General features: G+C 44.1%; 1 protein-coding gene across 1 annotated transcript in view; it reads right to left on the bottom strand.

Annotated features, from left to right (window-relative positions):
* Positions 1-488: 488 nt before the first annotated feature.
* LOC147882472 (Insulinase (Peptidase family M16) family protein) overlaps positions 489-17,984 on the bottom strand; it is a 178,827-nt gene continuing 161,331 nt past the window's right edge. The window contains exons 18-25 of the mRNA XM_087401054.1: positions 16,281-16,407; positions 11,766-11,904; positions 11,555-11,675; positions 11,390-11,470; positions 11,095-11,196; positions 1,946-2,114; positions 1,725-1,842; positions 489-1,546 (exon numbers count right to left, since the gene is read on the bottom strand). Coding sequence (XP_087257180.1) covers positions 1,763-1,842; positions 1,946-2,114; positions 11,095-11,196; positions 11,390-11,470; positions 11,555-11,675; positions 11,766-11,904; positions 16,281-16,407 — 819 coding nt within the window. The 3' untranslated portion in view covers positions 489-1,546; positions 1,725-1,762. The remainder of the gene's footprint in view (positions 1,547-1,724; positions 1,843-1,945; positions 2,115-11,094; positions 11,197-11,389; positions 11,471-11,554; positions 11,676-11,765; positions 11,905-16,280; positions 16,408-17,984) is intronic.

The following is a 17,984-nucleotide window of genomic DNA, read 5'->3' as shown; positions in this document are numbered from 1 at the left end:
GTTGATCCCAAAACATACATTAGAATATAATAACAATATATATAAATATTTAATCAATTGTGTGCCTAACCTCAAGTATTATTAGCATAGAATCTTAACTGCATTACCTTTTGTCATGATCGCACCTATTAGTAGGAAGGAATATCATCTTGTGCTTTAAAATCCTAGTTTTTCAATTTTGCACTACTAGAAAATTTGAAGTTTACTATTGTCAACTCACTTTAAACTGTTTATAACCATGAAAGCAAGCAAACCTATAAACTTGCAAAGTAGTTTGCTAGGCTGATTATACAATGATAAGGTTTGTATGAGGTGCTCAAACTATAAGTGCTTGAAGATGTCTAAGATAGGAATTCGAAGTGGTTTACCTACTCATTTTCAAGTGGCCCTTCTAGTTAAAAGATAAGCTTTGCCAAAGCATAGACCAAGTATTTTAAGCCAGACATAAAGCGCTTGCACAAAAGACACATCTTTGAGGGCTCTCAAATGTGAAAGATCAGAAGTAGTCCTCAGCACATTTATTGACACTTGCTGCCACCCTTATCAAATGTTAGTCCATCGACATTGAAACCAAAGAAAGTATACATTTAATCCTTGAGTCCATTGCACCAACATAATCATTTGATCAACCTCCAGCTGGTCAAAAAAATATATAGTTGTTGGAATGGGTAAAGTTTGATGTCACAAGAAAAAGACGGTCATCAATCTCATAACAGCAAAGCTCGTTGATCCAAGCGCTTATAACTATTTGCAATGAATATTAGTCCTTTATCACCATAACTTGAAATCAATCCCAATTACTATGGTATCAATGGGTCCACGTGTATTGCCAACACCTACACCACATCATGTATCAAACTTTGGACTTTATTTTGGTTAACTATCAGCCTGGATCCTCCAATGAGTTAGAAGCGCTTCTGAGCTTTCTGAACAATTTATTCTTGTAATGTAATCCCTCCAAGGTATCAACCTTCTTTAATCATGCACTTGAAATCAATGAAAAACACATTGCAGCTCTGAGCTATATTCCATCAGCTCAAGAAATTTCTGCTTAGCCAGGCAATCCACTGCATACCCTACTCTGCAAGAGTTGCGGTAAAAAATCCCTCAAAAGAAAGGATAAACTGAAAAGATGGCTGTCCATGATTCGGAATTCGAATGTGTGCCAACAAAAGAAAGGGGAAGGCGGCGTCACTAAAAGATGAATGCTGTTCTGACTGGCATTTTTGTAGCCCACATCCTGCATCTACAGCAGAGTAATTGACCTCTTGAATTCATCCTCTACTCTTACATGTTCGGTGATCAACATTAAAATACTGTGTGATCTCTGGGGATGAGAGAAATGCTTTACTAAAACAATGGGAAGGAAGAAACCATTTAATCTTCCCTCAAAGCAGAAACTCACTTTCCCCAAACATTTCTCATATAATTCCATACAATATTGTTACAGATAAAATATGTTAATAGAAAGAATGAATAGCCTTACATTCAGATGGAGAAAGTTACTTTACATACTTGAGTTTTGAGACAGTAGTTTCAGAGGAGTCTGCAGGAGCAAACACAAACAAAAGAGACAATTGAGAATATCATTCAATGAGTTTCAAATAAGCTCAATATTACTCTGCGAAATCATTCATCAACTTGCATTGTTGCTTCAACTTGTGGAAAAAAGTTCAAACTTAAGACCTATTTTGCAAAACTTCTAGACAATAATGTTGAGTTACCTAGTCACAAGAGCCAGAAGACTTTAAATTCTTCCCATTTAGGTGGTGGGCCGCGTCATTGTTGAAAGGCCCCTTCCATGTGCAAGAGCTCCTGGGCGGTTTGAGAACTGGCCAACATCTGGAAATGCCAGACTTCAACCTCATGCACTGTTTTGGAAAGGTGGCAAGAGAATACAGCATAAAGAACACAGGAAGAAAACGCTCTGCTAAAATTCAGATACCTTCATCTGCTTCCAGTAAGGGAGCCTCCTTGGAAACCTGTGCTCCAGCTATTCCGATGCATGTAAATAAGGAATCGTCATCTAAATTTAGCTGATTGTAGGCATTGTACACATCTTCAATCGTGGCAATTTCATAAAGGTAGAACAGATCTCTAATACAGCCAATGTCCTGTTTCCAAATGTAAACTTAAGTCTCTCTCTCTCTCTCTCTCTCTCTCTCTCTCTCTCTGTGCACAGACTTTTACAAGTGCTCAAGACTTTCTGTAGGGAAAGTGGGCTGCAAGTGAATGTCGGAAAAATAAAGATGATGGCAGTCTGTACCAATCAGCCAGAACATCCCCCTGAGATCACCTTTGATGGACAGATTATTGAGTATGTCAGCACCTTCAAATACTTAGGGGTTGATATCCTGGAAGATCACAGATGGTGGCAATGTATACACAGAAGGATGGACACTTGCTGGGGGAAGTACTACCAGTTTGAGAATGACTGCAGGCACACTGACACCAGGAACTGGAAAATTCGAAATGTATTGTTTGATGCATATGTAGTACAGACAGTATTATATGGAGTGGAAGTATGGGGAGGCAGTATTTCAGCCTCTACATGGAATGATATTGAGAAAATGCAAAAGGCTTTCTTACAGCGACACCTTGGTGTCAAACCCACTACTCCATACTCAGTACTTCTGTTGGAAACGGGAAGGAGGCCGATTGAATTTCATGCACTGATCAGAGTTATGCAATACCTAATAGAGGTGCAGCAAATGCAACCTGATAGGTTGCCTCATAAAGCATGGAATGCCAGCACAAAGCTTCAAAAGAACCACAAAAGTAAGATCATCTGTATAGGATGGGCAACCGACATAAGAAAATGGTTCGGCAGATGGAAAGTGGAAGCATATTTGACCATGCCACCTGAAAAGGTCACCATGCAAGAGTTTCAACTGTCTTTACTGAGCACTTTGCAAACTCACTGGCTGACAAGTGAAAAGAGGGTAAACCTGGAATATTACCAAGACAACATAAATCCCACATGTTGGTCTACATACATGTCCATAGAGACTCATGCTCAGCCTTATATTAGCACACCTATCCCCCTTCTATATCGCAGAAACATAGCCAGGTTTCGTACCAAATCTCATACATTTGCAATTGAGAAGGGAGCTTGGATGCATCAGCCCAGACAGCTAGAGTCTGTACCCTTTGTGACATGCAAACAGTTGAGACGGAGGCACATGTGGCTCTACAGTGCCCCCGATATGCACATATCAAGGAGGACTGCCAGCAGATAGTGGAGGACTACGCTCAGCTGACATCAGTTCTCTCTATTGCCTCTCTGGCGGCATTGGAATCTTTTGTCACTCGTCTTTTTACTTGGCATCAGGAACTCATAGACTCCTGACCCCTCTCCTTGAGGAGACTCTATTTTACATTGTATTGAAACGGGTCCCATGGGTCATTTTTGGCCCCCCGAGGACGTTAATAGACTCTACTTCTACTTCTACTTCTCTCTCTCTCTCTCTCTCTCTCTCTCTCTCTCTCTCTCTCTCTCTCAGGTTGAGGAGAGGCACACTTTGATATAGCAGCAACAAGATCAGGCCCACAAGGATGGGAAGTGGGCGATAGTTCGAGATGGACGACTCCATATAGGCCACCGTCGGGCATCTGCCCCTCCTCCCACATAGGGAGGCGGAGTCTATGAGACTCAGCATACCGAGAACCTGTCTTGTAGCATTTGGAACTGTAATGGAACCTTATGGTCAGAACCAACGAACTTCGCACAATCTTATATAGGTCGTGACATAGTCTTTTATACAGAGACACATTAGAGTCCAGAGTGCCCACTACCAGTAGTCAGGGGTACACATGAGAGTCTTATTACAGAGATGAGACAAGACATAGGGGGAGTACGAGGATCGGCATGAGTTACAGGTTCGCTCTTTTGGGGACCATCTCAGTCAAGGGGGAGATGCACACTCCAGATTTCTCGGGATCTAGATCCGACACACAAACAGCCCGGATTTGTTCGTTGCAATATGCTACTTCCCCCCGAGACCTCAGACTTTGCTCGGGATGTCCGAGAGGAGACAGACACATCACCATACGCAGCTCTATACCAGACATTGTTGAGACGCCTTCAGACAAAAGAGGGGGTAGAGAAGGTGGCATTCACTCCCTTGAGAGAGCAACATGGGATGCCTTCCTTTTTCAGTTCGGTGGCAGAGATGTTTGGTATGATGATGCTTTTCACACTCAGCCATAGTCTCTTCTCTTTTCTTGGACGAACAGGAGAGTAAGGATGCCTATTCACGCATGGATTGACAGATTTTATGTGGATGATTGGGCACTGGACAGAGGTGGGACAATATGCATCAACGCTGGGGTGTCTACTGTAGATCATTTTCCGGTTGTTTTGGTGCTTTTAGAGCCTCGAGCAAGAGGCCGCTCTGCCAGTATCAGGATTCAATATGCCTTCTATGCAGACGAGGGCCTCACAGAGGCAGTGCTACAAATTTGGGTTTCTCACCTGTAGGGTAGACAATCGTCCCCATCAGATGTGGTTGCAGCCTTCATTGACATTAGCAGCTTTTATCATTCTGTTGCTGGTATCAAGAGAGATGAGATTCGCAGGTGAGAGATTGCCATTCGCCAGCAACTGCCAGCTCTCTAGAGAGGAGTAAAAACGGCTTACAGATGCTTGGATTCAAGAGCGCCTTGCTGCAGCAAGGGCTCATCAACAGACACTTTTAGATAAGAGAGCAGAGTATGCCTTTCACACCAGAGAGTCTTTCTAGACGTAGATCGGAGGTAGAGTCAACAAGCAACTCTTCTCTACTCTTGGCCCTAGACATAGTAGAGAGAGTGTTTCGCAGCTTGTTGACTTAGACGGGGTACTTCAAACACATCCAGATGCCATCATGCAGATTGCTTCATATTACTATGCCTCCCTTCTGACTGCAGATCCTGATTACCAGGCCAGAGATGATGCTAGACATATTGTTTGGCAGCATATTACTATGTTGGTGGATCGAGGTATGAGAGCCTCACTTGATGCACGCATCACCAACATAGAGTTCAGGACTGCTCTTGCTGCCCTTCATAAGGGTAGTTGTCCAAGGTCAGATGGACTTACACCTTCTTTTTTCTTATTTTTTGGGATCGGATTGGGGATTACATCACCTCAGCCCTGCAGGGCGTTTGGGACTCGGGTGAGATGCCGGACTCACTCTCGGAGGGTCTCATTCATCTTAGCTCAAAACGAGGTTGCAGAAATTTAGTGTCTCAGTGGAGACCGATCACCTTACTGGGCACTTTATATAAGATCTTGGCGAAAGCCATCAGCCTGCGATTGCAGCCCATCCTGCCAGATCTTATACATGACACACAGATAGGCTTTGTCCATGGCAGAAGCATTTTTGATAACATATTCTCATTTTGGGAGGCTTCTGAGTGGGCTATGCATGAGGGCCATAGACTGGCAATCCTACTCCTGGACTTCAAAAAAGCATATGACAGGGTATATTCGGGTTTTCTAGAGGGAACCCTTCTTCGCTTTGGATTTTCAGATTTGTGGATTAGAGGGGTTTCTGCTCTTTACAGGTCAGCCCATAGCCGGGTACTCATTGGTGGAGTCACGGGAGACAGGTTTCAGATTTCCAGATTAGTCCGACAGGGATGCCCTCTAGCCCCCTTTCTATTCTTATTTGTGGCTGAAGCTATGAGCCTCTATATTAGAGGTCAAGCTGATATTTTTGGCCTGAGACTTCCGTTGAGACAAGAAAAGGAGTTGCTAGATAGTGAGCTGGCAGATGACATGGCTATTTTTTTGGACGCCACTCCACAGACACTCACCTCCTTAGGAGGAGACTTTGGAAATCCCTCAGGAATAGGAAAATCACATTATTCATCTGGCTTACTATTCATGGAGGGATTGCAGTGAACCTGTGGAGATCCAGGTTCGGGGCTGACCCTACATGTTCTCAATGCCACTCAACGGTTGAGTTAGTGTAGCACTGCCCTTGGGAGTGCACTCAAGCGAGGACGATTTGGAAGGGTGTTACTAGGATACTTTGCATTTTTCATAGAGCCCCCTTCTTCATGACCTGGGGATCAATTGCTTGGTTGTCACTCACTGGTCGACATGCTTTCTTCGAGGGACATGACACGGACACAGCTTTCTTTGTTCGACGACACCTTGTGGAGTCATGCTCCCTCCGGGATGTTCCGTTTACTCCATTCAAAGCTCCCCATGCTTCAGTAGACACATCTTGGGAGATTCTAGCTAGTATTACAGCATGGCATATTTGGAGAGCCAGATGTACAAAGGCTTTGGAGGACTCCCAGGTTTACCCTTCTCAGACTATGGCCAGTATTTAGGCAAATACTATACACACTTTGATGGCCATGTGGGCAAACATACAGGGAACCTCCACGACTGCTACTGCTAGGAGGGTTGCTTTTCTCAGAGTCTGGAAGGGTTCTCCTTTCTTCTCTAACTCTCTCTCAGGGATGAGGTGGCATTTTCAGCCGCCACCTAGTATTTTTGTTTGCTCATTCTGAGTTGCTTTTTCTCATGCTTGACATGATGTACTCCCGCACTTCAGCTTGCTCTACGGTTTTTATTCATACTTAATGAAGTACTTTTCTTGCCCCAAAAAAAAAACCAAGACATTGTCGATTTCTCGAGCCACAGGGAAGTCCTCTTGGTTATGGACTTCACGCGAGGACGGGGTTTGTTAGGTACCACTTCTTGACTTCAGAGACGTTCCATTTTACTACCAGACATTGATCTTGAGGACATAGGTATGATCCGAGTTTCAGCTGATAAACGAGCTCTGATCACATCTTACGGGTAGGCCCTGTTAGATCTAGGAAGGATACATGATCTTATAATTTATAATGGTTTTGATTAGATGGCCCTTCTCGGGTGGTTTTATCTGCTTCCCACATGGAGGGAACTCTAGTGTTGTTGATTACATCATGGGATCCCTTGCTTTTACCTCTTGTATCACTGGTTTTACTGTCGCACTCTGTCCTCTTGGGGCTAACATACCTCTTCTTTAGTATCTCTAAACCCCATCTCACGGTATCGGACATGTCATGTCCAAGATTTATGCATCCGTGCTTGATTCTGAGGTCAATCGATTCGCAGAGATGCAAAGACTTAAAGTAGATGGGCAAGCTGGATGTGATCATGGGACCATGGATCACATCCTTACACTTAAGTGTATCATTGAGGGGCGAGGGCACGGAAATAGAGGGTTTATTACTGCTTTGTAGATTTCTGCAAAGCCTTTGATATGGTTTGGAGAGCCCGCCTCATCAAGCGTCTGCAAGAATGGGTTATGACCACGAGATCATTTGGGCTGCTATGGCACTTTACGAGCGGATCTCAAGTAGAGTTCGGATAGGGTCTGGATGGATTGTTGAGATCATGAGTACTATTGGGGTCAAACAAGTGTGTCCTTTATCACCAACCCTGTTTAGCCTCTACATTGAAGAGCTTGAGACAGTTATGCAGACGCTGGGAGGGAAGAGATGCTCTCTCGCTGGCACTCTGATCCAGATCTTGTTATGCGTGGATGATGTGGCACTCTTATCTTCCTCAGCAGAGGGTCTCCAGAGACACTTAGATGCACTACAGTCCTTTTGTGATTCCCATGATTTGAAGGTCAACCTTAGTAAAACCAAGGTCATGATCTTCAATACATCCCGAGCAACTATGCAGCTGGAGCAGTTCACCTTCGACAGCTCGCCGATTGAGACTGTTTCGTCATATACAAACCTAGGGGTTCTCTTCTCTAGACCTATCCTTACTATGAGACCGGTGCTGAAGGCCCAACTAAGCAAAAGATACGCTTCCTTGACCAGACTAAAGAGGCAGTGCTTTCACTCACATTTCCAAGACACGCGGACCAAGGGCTTACTTTTTGACTCCCTGTTCCACCCAGTGGGGATGTATGGCAGCCCTAGTTGGGGGCCCGATCTATCGGATATAGAGTGGGCCCGAGTGGAGCGCCTACAGGTTCTTATGCTATCACGAATGATTGGCACTAAGCCGTTAGTTCCTCACCAGATCATTCAGGCTGAGTTTGGGTCATCTCCACTACAGCTTGATGCAGCATTTCAAGGTATCACCTACCTATGTCGAGTTAGGAGATATGCAGATTACGCTTCGGGATGCAACGAAATACTGTGGCTAGCATTGTCCTCCTCTATGGCACTATCAGCAGCAACACGTGACCAGAGATGCTGCTTTGCATGCATAGAGAGATGGTTTGAGTGATTGGGACTCCACGTGGACAGACTCCCCCCCTTCTATATAGCATTGACGCGCCCTTTTTCCCCCTCCTGTCTCATGAGATCAACCATGCCATTCATGAGGATCTTTTGCAGCTACACACTTTCAGAACCTGGTTGGGACCCAGTGAGCTTCCAGTAAGCTCAGCTTCTACAGAGATCATTCTTTACATGTCACAGGAGAGGGTTTTATCGACCCACCTGGGTATACACAGATCCACCTACCCCACTCATTGAGAATCTCTATTGGGCAGTTTCGGGTCCCTTCACATAGACTTCGCATAGAGAGTGACACGGCTGCGGGTTTGCCCAAGGAGAGGCGCATATGCACATTATGTGACACACAAGAGATTGAGTCGGAGGAGCATTTCATTTTCCGATGCCCGGTATACTATGAGATTCGAGGATGCTTATATTGCCTCTTCAGAAACAGTTCCGAGATATTGTCTTGCTTTCTCTCCTTTCCAGACCAAGGATGCTTAGCCGCCTTCATTCACGAGGCAATCAAACACCACGAGGGTCTACTTTGATCACGGAGACACGAGCACACCTCCTTGATAGACTCTTCTCAGAGCTCGATCACTGATTTCTTCCAGCCAGACCATGTGGACTCCCACACCACGAGGCCCCATCATGATCGTGACACAAAGCGAATGACACAACAGCTCAGACACAAGGTTGAGGCACAAATTACACTTGGGGATATCCCTTCCCTGTCAAAGTTGGGGCTCCACCGACAGGGGTCACTGTCATTCTATCTCTGACTTTATTTACTCACTACCTCTACCACCTTGACGCTCTGATGATGAGGATGCTAGTGTTGTGTAGACGATTATCATTCTGTCATGACTATGTAGCACTCACTGCTTATCATTTTGCATTTTGCATTGGATGGATGCTTGATTGACTGGTTTTTTGAGCAAGGGGCAGCTTGCATCTATATCCCGGAAGGGATTTGTGTTGTGCAGCTATAAATTCCAAGAAGGGAAATTTCTTGACACATTTGCTGCATTTTGTTTTCTTTGGCAGTTATGGCTCAGAACAATCCCAATGAAGTGCTTGGTGTCCTCACACAAGAGGGTAAGTTGGATGATACCATTTACTCTTTATGGAGTTTTATGGACGCAATCTTTTAGTTGGCAAACATTTGTGGGATTATGTCGGTGGGGATGAGACAAGGCCAAAGAATGTGGTTGCGCTTGCCACTCCTCCTCAACAAGGTGGAGCAAGGGGTAGAGAACAAGCTCACAATGCAGGACAAGTGCTTGGTGCAGTGGTTGCTGCAGTTGTGCTTCCCACACAGGAACAGAAAAGGTGGGATTCACGTGATGCACAAGCACTCTCAGTAATCTCTCTTTCTGTCAAAGGTTTATTATTCCGCACATTCAGTATGCAAGACCTCAAAGGCAGCTTGGGATATTTTGGAGAGAGTGTTTGCAGCTTGCAATGATGCTAGGGTCTCTTTCCTGAAGAGAAAGTTATCACATACTCACATGGATGAGGGTGACTCAACGTCTGATCACCTTACCAAGCTTTAGGACACTTGAGAGAGCAATTGTTGAATATAGATGAGATTATTCCTGATTCAAAATGATGACCACTACTTTGAATTCTCTTCCTAAGTCATATCTCGGATTTCACACTCACTGAATTTGTCATTGAGGGGGGGTGGCAACCCTCTCACTTTTCACGAGCTGATGGGACTTCCGTTGCAAGAAGAGCAAACCAGGAAACACATGGCTTCATGGGCTGGTAAGCATGCCATGCTTTCTAAATTCAAGCCCAAAGGGAAGAGGCAACATAAGCAGCATCCAAATCAGCCTACACATCAGCATAAAGCTGATTCTGGATAGCCTTCTCAAAAGGCTAAGAGTGATGCAAAGAAACCCAGGAAAAAGGGCATTTGTCATTGTTACAAGAAGCCAGGTCACTACATAAGAAAATGCAAGAAAAGAATTGCCAATGAAAAGAAAAAGGATTCAAGCATGGTTGTCACAGATTCAGCTCCTCATCCACATGATGGTGGTGATGCTTCAGCCAACTTAGACGAAGAAGACTATAACTTGGTCCCCTCTAACTTTAGACCCTTCCCAGCCTCTTTGATTATGTCAATTGGTAACTCTGGTTCTAAGAGACCTATGCAAGCCCAAACTTGAATATCTAGCCTTTTTGCCTCTGGGGATCTCATTTTCATGGTTTCCGGCAGGCTCAACGAATTATGTCCATTGAGCGAAGCCATACAAACATGTATTGACTTGACTTTACAAAGTCTCAGCTTTATGAATAATTTTTCTACTGTGTTTGATGTTCTCGTGAGGAAGAAATCTTGATCTTTCCATTGGCCAACAACAGAAAAGCTTCATAAACTCTACCTAACAAAAAACCATGCATATACATATCCTTGAACCTGTACAAAAAAACATTAATCTATCCACGTCCTTGACACGTTGCTCTTATCTTAAAGCGGCACGTAGAGCACAATCTAGAATGAAGCCTCTCTACAACCCAAAATAGGAATCACGAAATAGGACAATTTATTGAAAAATGGTCGATGAACTCATATCAACACTTGCACATAGATTATAATGTTCAGACTCACGTGACTGCCTACTGTCCTCCACCTGAGTCCTACTTGAAAATACAACATGCATCAAGGATAGAAGCCTCAGTCAGCATTCATAAGTGCATCAGTGCTGCATAATTCTCTGCTATTATCCATACCCCTTGTCCTGAGTTTTACATCTATGAAAATACTGAATTCAGCACTATCATGGTGGCTCTATTCTCTCTTGCATGACTATTCAATGCCAAGAATAAATACAGAGCATGATGAAAAGAACAATTTACCTTTCTAACCACAAAAGGTGACTGCAAATGAGTCAGTAAACCCAACCAATACGAATTATCTTTTGAATCAGATTCATGTCTCATCATTAATGTTCTCTTGGCCTGCAACACGTGAAGAAAGTTTGGTTCATCAAAATAAACCTCTTGTTTCAGAAGTAATGAAGATTTTTTAGATTATGAGAGTTTAAATGATATTCTGCTTTAAACATTGAGGTGCTGATTGTAAAACTAACAAGATTGATCATGAAACAATCCTCTAAAACAGTGAAGAAAGAAAAGGGTGTATATAACTTACCCTATCCAGCTCACGTTGGTTGATCCGACTTCCATGGAGACCTTTCAGTACATTTAGTGAAGCCTCAACGGCTTTTTGTATCTGCAGCTTTCACAGTAGTCAGACCTTTAGAACGTATGAAAAGGCAAAGACTTAGAGAAAATAGATGTAAAACAAAAATCTCACCTTAGCTGGAGTGGAAGTGACTGATATGACAAACCAGCCTCCCCTCAGCCTATCAAATAGACTCATCTCAAAGGAGACATCATATGTCAAACCCAAAGCATCCCGTACTGTTGTGAAAAGACTGCAAGACCCATTAACTGTGCACTTATGAAAGCATTCAAGGAATTTTTGGGCACAGCAATACTAAAAAAATGCCTCTTTTGCTACTCACCGAGCATTGATTATCTCTGCTAGGAGTGTCATAGCCACAGAGCTGTACAAAGCATGCCGCCGACGCTTCCAGCACAGAGTTCCATTATGGTCTCTTACAACTTCGACCCCAGGGGGAGCAGCAGACATTGCTTCTTCTTCTGCACATGCTTAAAAACGTCAGGACTTGAAGGGGTTTAGCCAGCAATGAGGCCTAACCTATAGACGACCTCAAAAAATATATGCCCTATTTATAATTTCCAGGCAGGAGCAAAAACGAATAAAACTCAATCCTTTAAAAGCATTGTATTTCAGGCATAAATATATAGCTACAGGAAATGCAAGCCCCAAGATGTAGTTTTGACATGGTGTTTAAGTAGGTTTTCCCTCCCACCACCGGCAATCTCTCGAGCCATGTTTTCCCCATCACCATTCTGAGATTCTATATTTGTCATTTTGCCCTGCCTGTGGCATGATTAAGTCACTATGCTCATTCAAGTCAGCACTCCGATGCAATTGCCCACAAAATGCAATGGGGCACTAACACAGTGTGACCATATCACACAAACTAGAGTCAGATTTAAATATCACATTGTTCTATCAGAAGAACCAACGAAATTCAGGAAAATTGTACCACCCATGTCATCCTGTCTAGTTATAAAAAACGGCACACCTTCAAGACGCACACATTGCCATTCAACTTCTGCCATATCATTCAAACAGTTTATAGCATTTGTTGAAAAGGAGCTGGGACTTGTCTAAACACTGAAAACTGGGTAAATGCCCATCATCAGAATTTGGACTTCTTCCCAAAAGAAATACTCCATAAACCAACACAGCTGATGCGGAAAATGAAATCATTGTTCAAAGAGTAAGCAGCATGCTGAACAAACATATTGCCGAATTCCATTCGCAAGAAGGAATAGCACTCAAGATGCATGCAACCAATAAACTAGAATAAACTTGAACTCAAGTGTTGAAAAACAAGAATATGTGAAGTGTTGAAAAGCAAGAATAAGCATAGTCACAACAAAACACGTTTCTTTGGATTAGAAACGTTTTGAACATTTTGAAACGTTTCTAATCCAAGAAAACGTGTTCAATTTAGGGGTACTTTGGTATTTGGGCTTTTCCAAAGTGATTTGGGGCTTTTCCAAAGCTTGCGTGTGTTGTGCCGCCACCGTCCGTACGATCTCTGTACTGCTCTACCTGATGCGACCTACTTCTCTATGCCCGCGCATGGCGTAACCCCAACTTCGAGGTTCTTCTGTATAGTACCGCTCATTCGTACTCCCGTATGGACCCGTACGATTCAGCCGTAAAATGTTTGGCTGACTGTACGGTTCAGTCGTACAGCCTGATTTGACGACCCTAACTTGACGCACATGGCCCCTATAGCCCTGTGCATGATTCAGCCATATAGCTGTACAAAGGTAAGATTCGACCAAACAGTTGTACGGTGTACGACTCAGCCTTTGACGCTCAGAATACAAGGGAAGAAAGGGAAGGAGGGGAGGGGACACCACATGATGGCGTAAGGTGGTTTCTTAGAGACCTACACTAACAGATATGTGATTTTCTATACTCAGACACACAAGAGCCCAGAGAGGGGATACGCTTGGGAGTCAGTTCTCTCTAATCTTCTACAATAGGCTCTCTCTGTGGTGCCACCATTAGATAGAGGCCAACACAACCTTCGTCATGAAAGTGGATCCACTGGGAGAGTGGCCTGAAACCGTGTCCCTCCTAAAAGAGACAGTGATACCATCCTCGGATCTCATAATAGACTAGGCAAGTATACAGGAAATGCTCCTCTATCTGCACTTATGCCACTATGAATAGCTGCAGATCCGTAGCTCTGTAGGCGTGCCTGCCATAGTTACCAGGGAACCCCATTCCCCCTTCCTGGAACGTGGGAACGCCGTTCCCTTAAGAAAACGTCCCAAAACATTCCCAGATGAGGGAACTCCATGCAAACGTTCCTAGATGGCGTCCCGGCGTTCCCAAATGGCGTTCCGGCATTCCCAAACCGCATTCCGGCTTCTGATAGGTCACAGGACTGGTAAAAGTCACTTAATTGCTGTTTTTGGCCATGATTTTGGCCGTAGTTTGTTGCTCCTACTTGCTCCAACCACTCAGCCCCTCATCTCACCCACTCAGCCCCCTTGGAAGCCCCCATTTTATTTGAATATTTTGGTATGTTTACATGTGATTTGATGACGTGTCTTATGATGTGGCTTTCCTGTTCCCGTTCCCTCTTCCCGATACGTTCTCGTTCCAACCCCCCACGTTCCCGTTCCCTAGTAACTATGGTGCCTACGCCTCAATGCTCGGCGTGTGTAAGACCCGTCAGTGCTCCAGATACTGTGGTTTGATAATCACTGCCTCCTCTAATACTCTTAGGAAGTGGTCATGGTAGAACTCGATCTTAGAGGGGGACTCCTGTGCCCCCCCCCCCCCCCCCCCCCCCTGCTCCCTTCCTCCACAAAATCCTCTGACGTTGGGAGATGACAATGCTACAAGAGACATATAGATCGGACATAGTGACATGTCAAAGATTTCTATGCATTCAATTCAGCCCCCGCACATAATGGAGTAGAGGAGAAGGAGATAATTGGCATGGGAGTAGATTGGATCAGCGAGAACACATGACGCAAAGCGTCTGAGCCAGAGACGCAGAGATTGCGCAAGATGGACAGGGTGACCAAAGCATGCAGGATGGAGGTCCAGCTCACTTCAGCTCTCCTCAGAGGGGATAGTCTCAGACGAGGGGTCGTTCTTGATATGGCCCACCACATACAAAGATCACAGAGACCACGCCCCCACCACAGCGAGAGACGACTCGACAGACCAGATAGGAAACATCTTCGCATCCCCAGCATGGCCCCTAGATATGTATTTCTTTGGCATAGTTTTTAGTGTTTGAATTTTTGACATTATTAGCATAGCACTTAGCAAAGGGCCTTAGTGAGCCCTTTGCCTCATCCCACAGGGCTTGTATAAGTCATTCGTTGATTGTACTTTATCTCATAGGCCCACGAGGTCTCTCGAAGACATTAATCTCACGAAAACCAATAACCTGAGAGACACCAAGATATGGATCTCGGAGGATCCCACTCGAGTCACCTCAAGATGGAAGTCATAGAATTGAACAAAGTGGAGGATGCTCGCAAGGAAGGAAAATGGTTTGTCTATAGAGATGGAAATGCACTTTTCAAATACTTCAAATCCAAACCCAAGAACTCTCAATGTTAAATTGATGTAATGCAGCACAATTATCTTTCGTAGTATATCATAGCTAATCTATAACAACTTTAGGAGTGGTATATGCACTTCCAAGAGACTCTCAATCTAGAACTGATGTTGGTGTCTATCCTTTTCGTGTGTGCTTTGTCTCATAGGCCCGTGAGGCCTCATGCAGATGTTAATACCTCTCTCTCTCTCTCTCTCTGTGTGTACACATACATACATACATACATAGGTATATGTATGTGTATATGTATACGTATATGTGTATATATATATATATATCTATATGGTATATGTATGTGTATATGTATACGTATATGTATGTATATATATATATATATACACACACACATATATATATACATATATGTATACATATACATACATATATGTATATGTATACATATATGTATATATATATATATATATATATATATATATATATATATATATATTTATCTATATGTATATGTATGTATGTATGTATGTATGTATGTATCGGCTGTTCCAGTTCCAGTCTGCGTTGCCTCTATTTGATGGAGATGCATAGGACACAGTGGGGTAGAGGAGGAGGAGATAGCTGACATGAGGGTAGTATGGATCAATAGGAAGAGACAGCACCGGGCAGTGGAGCCAACACACACGATGTAGAAGCTGACCAAAGCACGGACGATAGAGGTCCATCTCATCACTACTCTGACAAGAGACCGTCCTAGCTGAGACGGCACTCTTGATATGGTCCACCGGATACAAAAATCACAGAGACCACACCCCCAACCGCAGTGACAAACAGCTTGGCAGACACAGATACGAGACATCTTCGCATCGCATCGCAGAGTCACCATGGCACCCGGATATGTATTCAGAGCACTAGTTTTGCATGTCTAAGCTTTGAGTTTTGAGATTATTAGCTTTTCTTAGCTAATCTGAAAGGGTCTTATCAAGCCCTTTGCTTCAGCCCAAAGTGGCTTGTATGAGTTACAAGGCCTTTGAAAGATGTTACTACAACTTTCTTTCTTTCTTTTCTCTATCTACAACGACCTCATTGTCCCAATACTTCTCTCTCTTCACTGCTATTTCTTTAAATCCTGACCTATCTAAATATTATGTCGATCCACTATACTTGCACGGTTTACCAGCTTGAAAGGGACAACCCTTGGGCATCTTAATTGACTTATCATAATTCTCTCCCTAATGTTATCAAAACAAAGTGGTAGCCAAGATCGCATTTTTTATAATGATGGTAGTACAAAACAAACATGCCAAATGAAATGAAACCAATCCTTACTTGTACAGAAATTAGTAGGCTCGATCATTGTATTCAAGTCTCGGCCATCTGAAGTAAAACCCCATCTATTTGGAGCTGCACCAGCTATATAGGCACAAGCTCTTTCATCTGTGTCTTTCAACAACACCTAAGAAGCCAATAAAATGGCACAATGTCAATATGCCTCCACAAATCATTTCTAATTCCCTAATCATGTGCAAACCAAGCCTCAAAATCTTAAAAGCAACAACTATACTACCATTGTGAGCATATACTAGATATAAGTAACATTTTTTGGAGTTGGTACAAGACTGAACATTAGATGATGGAAAGAACAATACAAACTAGTAATACATGGTATGAGCTCCCAAGCATCCATTAACAAGAGCTATAATGTGATAAATTACTCCTTACTAGTTCAATCGAAACACAAAAACAATGTTTGCAAACAATCCACGACCACTATGACAATATATACAAATCTTTCCAAGGAACAGGCTCACTTGAAAAGACAATAGTAAGGCTTTAGAAACACCCTAGTCATCCACTTCAAGTTACCAGAAAGACATAAATTATGAGCTGTCCTTGCACTTGGGTGCAAGGTGACAACTAGCTACATCGACAAGTGCAAGTAGGTCCCTAATCTAGGTGATTTTGGCATATGATGTGACTCTCTTGTGAGTCCTTGTCCAAGAACAGTCAAGCACGAGCTACGTGGGTCAGTCTCTCAGCCTGTCAGAAATCAAGTCCATGCTCACTAGGGTAGGAGCCTAGAAGGTCCCACAAGGGCTGGACCAAGTAAAGGGGACAAGAGGAGGAGCCCCAGGAGGGCTCTCTGAGGCAGCTCTACAGCAAAGGAAATGGACTCGGGGAAGGCACCTTTTACAGGCTGCCTTCTGCCCCTCCCTAGGCAGCTTGAGGACTGGCATTTAAGCCCAACCAGCCAGCCAACCAGCGGATTGTCTGTATTAAGCAACTAACAATCCCCAATTTCTGGGGCAATCTAACAGCTCACAGGCCAGCCACCCCAGCCAAACAAGTGGCCAGAAAAACCAGCTGGTCTGGCCGACCAGAACTGGCCGACCAGCTGGCTGACCAGCTGGCAGGCCCACCGACCAGCTGGCCGACCAGCTGGCAGGCCCACCGACCAGCTGGCCGACCAGCTAGGTCTGGCCTATAAAGGCACAAGCCCCCACACTCCTTCAGAGACGACAGGACCTGCAGCTGCTCCTCTTCTCCTCCATGCCTTTCTGCAGCCCCGCCTGCTCCACTTCTACCTCTCCTCTTCAGATCTGCTCCCCTCTGCCTCCTGGCTGCTGCCTTCTCTCTGCCTCTCCTTCTCTGCCTCCTGGCTGCTCCATCTTCTCCTCCAGATCTGCCCCAACTTCTGCTCCTCTGCTCCTCTGCTTCAGCTCTGTCCCTTCTGCTCCTTTGCTCCAGATCTGTCCCCTCCTGCTCCAGATCTGCTCCTTATCTTCATCATCATCGAGCTACACGGAGGACTGCGTTACGCTCCCTCTGCTGCTATTTTTTCTACAGTTTCTCTACATGGAATCATCTTTCTGATTCACCTCAGCCACGGTCCTTGAGACACGACAGCTGAGGTTCTTGTATTCAGTTTTTCATATTACCGACAGGCACTATGTTTTCTGAGTTCCGTTCTTCGGTTGTGTCTGAGTATTGTCTACTTTTTGATCGCTCCACTGCAAACCCTATCGTTTCTCT

The sequence above is a fragment of the Dipteris shenzhenensis genome, chromosome 29 (assembly GCF_047967505.1).
Source record: "Dipteris shenzhenensis isolate YYH24624 ecotype China chromosome 29, Dip_SZ_1.0, whole genome shotgun sequence".
Taxonomy (NCBI): Eukaryota; Viridiplantae; Streptophyta; class Polypodiopsida; order Gleicheniales; family Dipteridaceae; genus Dipteris; species Dipteris shenzhenensis.
The sequence above is the reverse complement of the archived record's forward strand: the minus strand, read 5'-3'. Positions and strand labels throughout refer to the sequence as shown.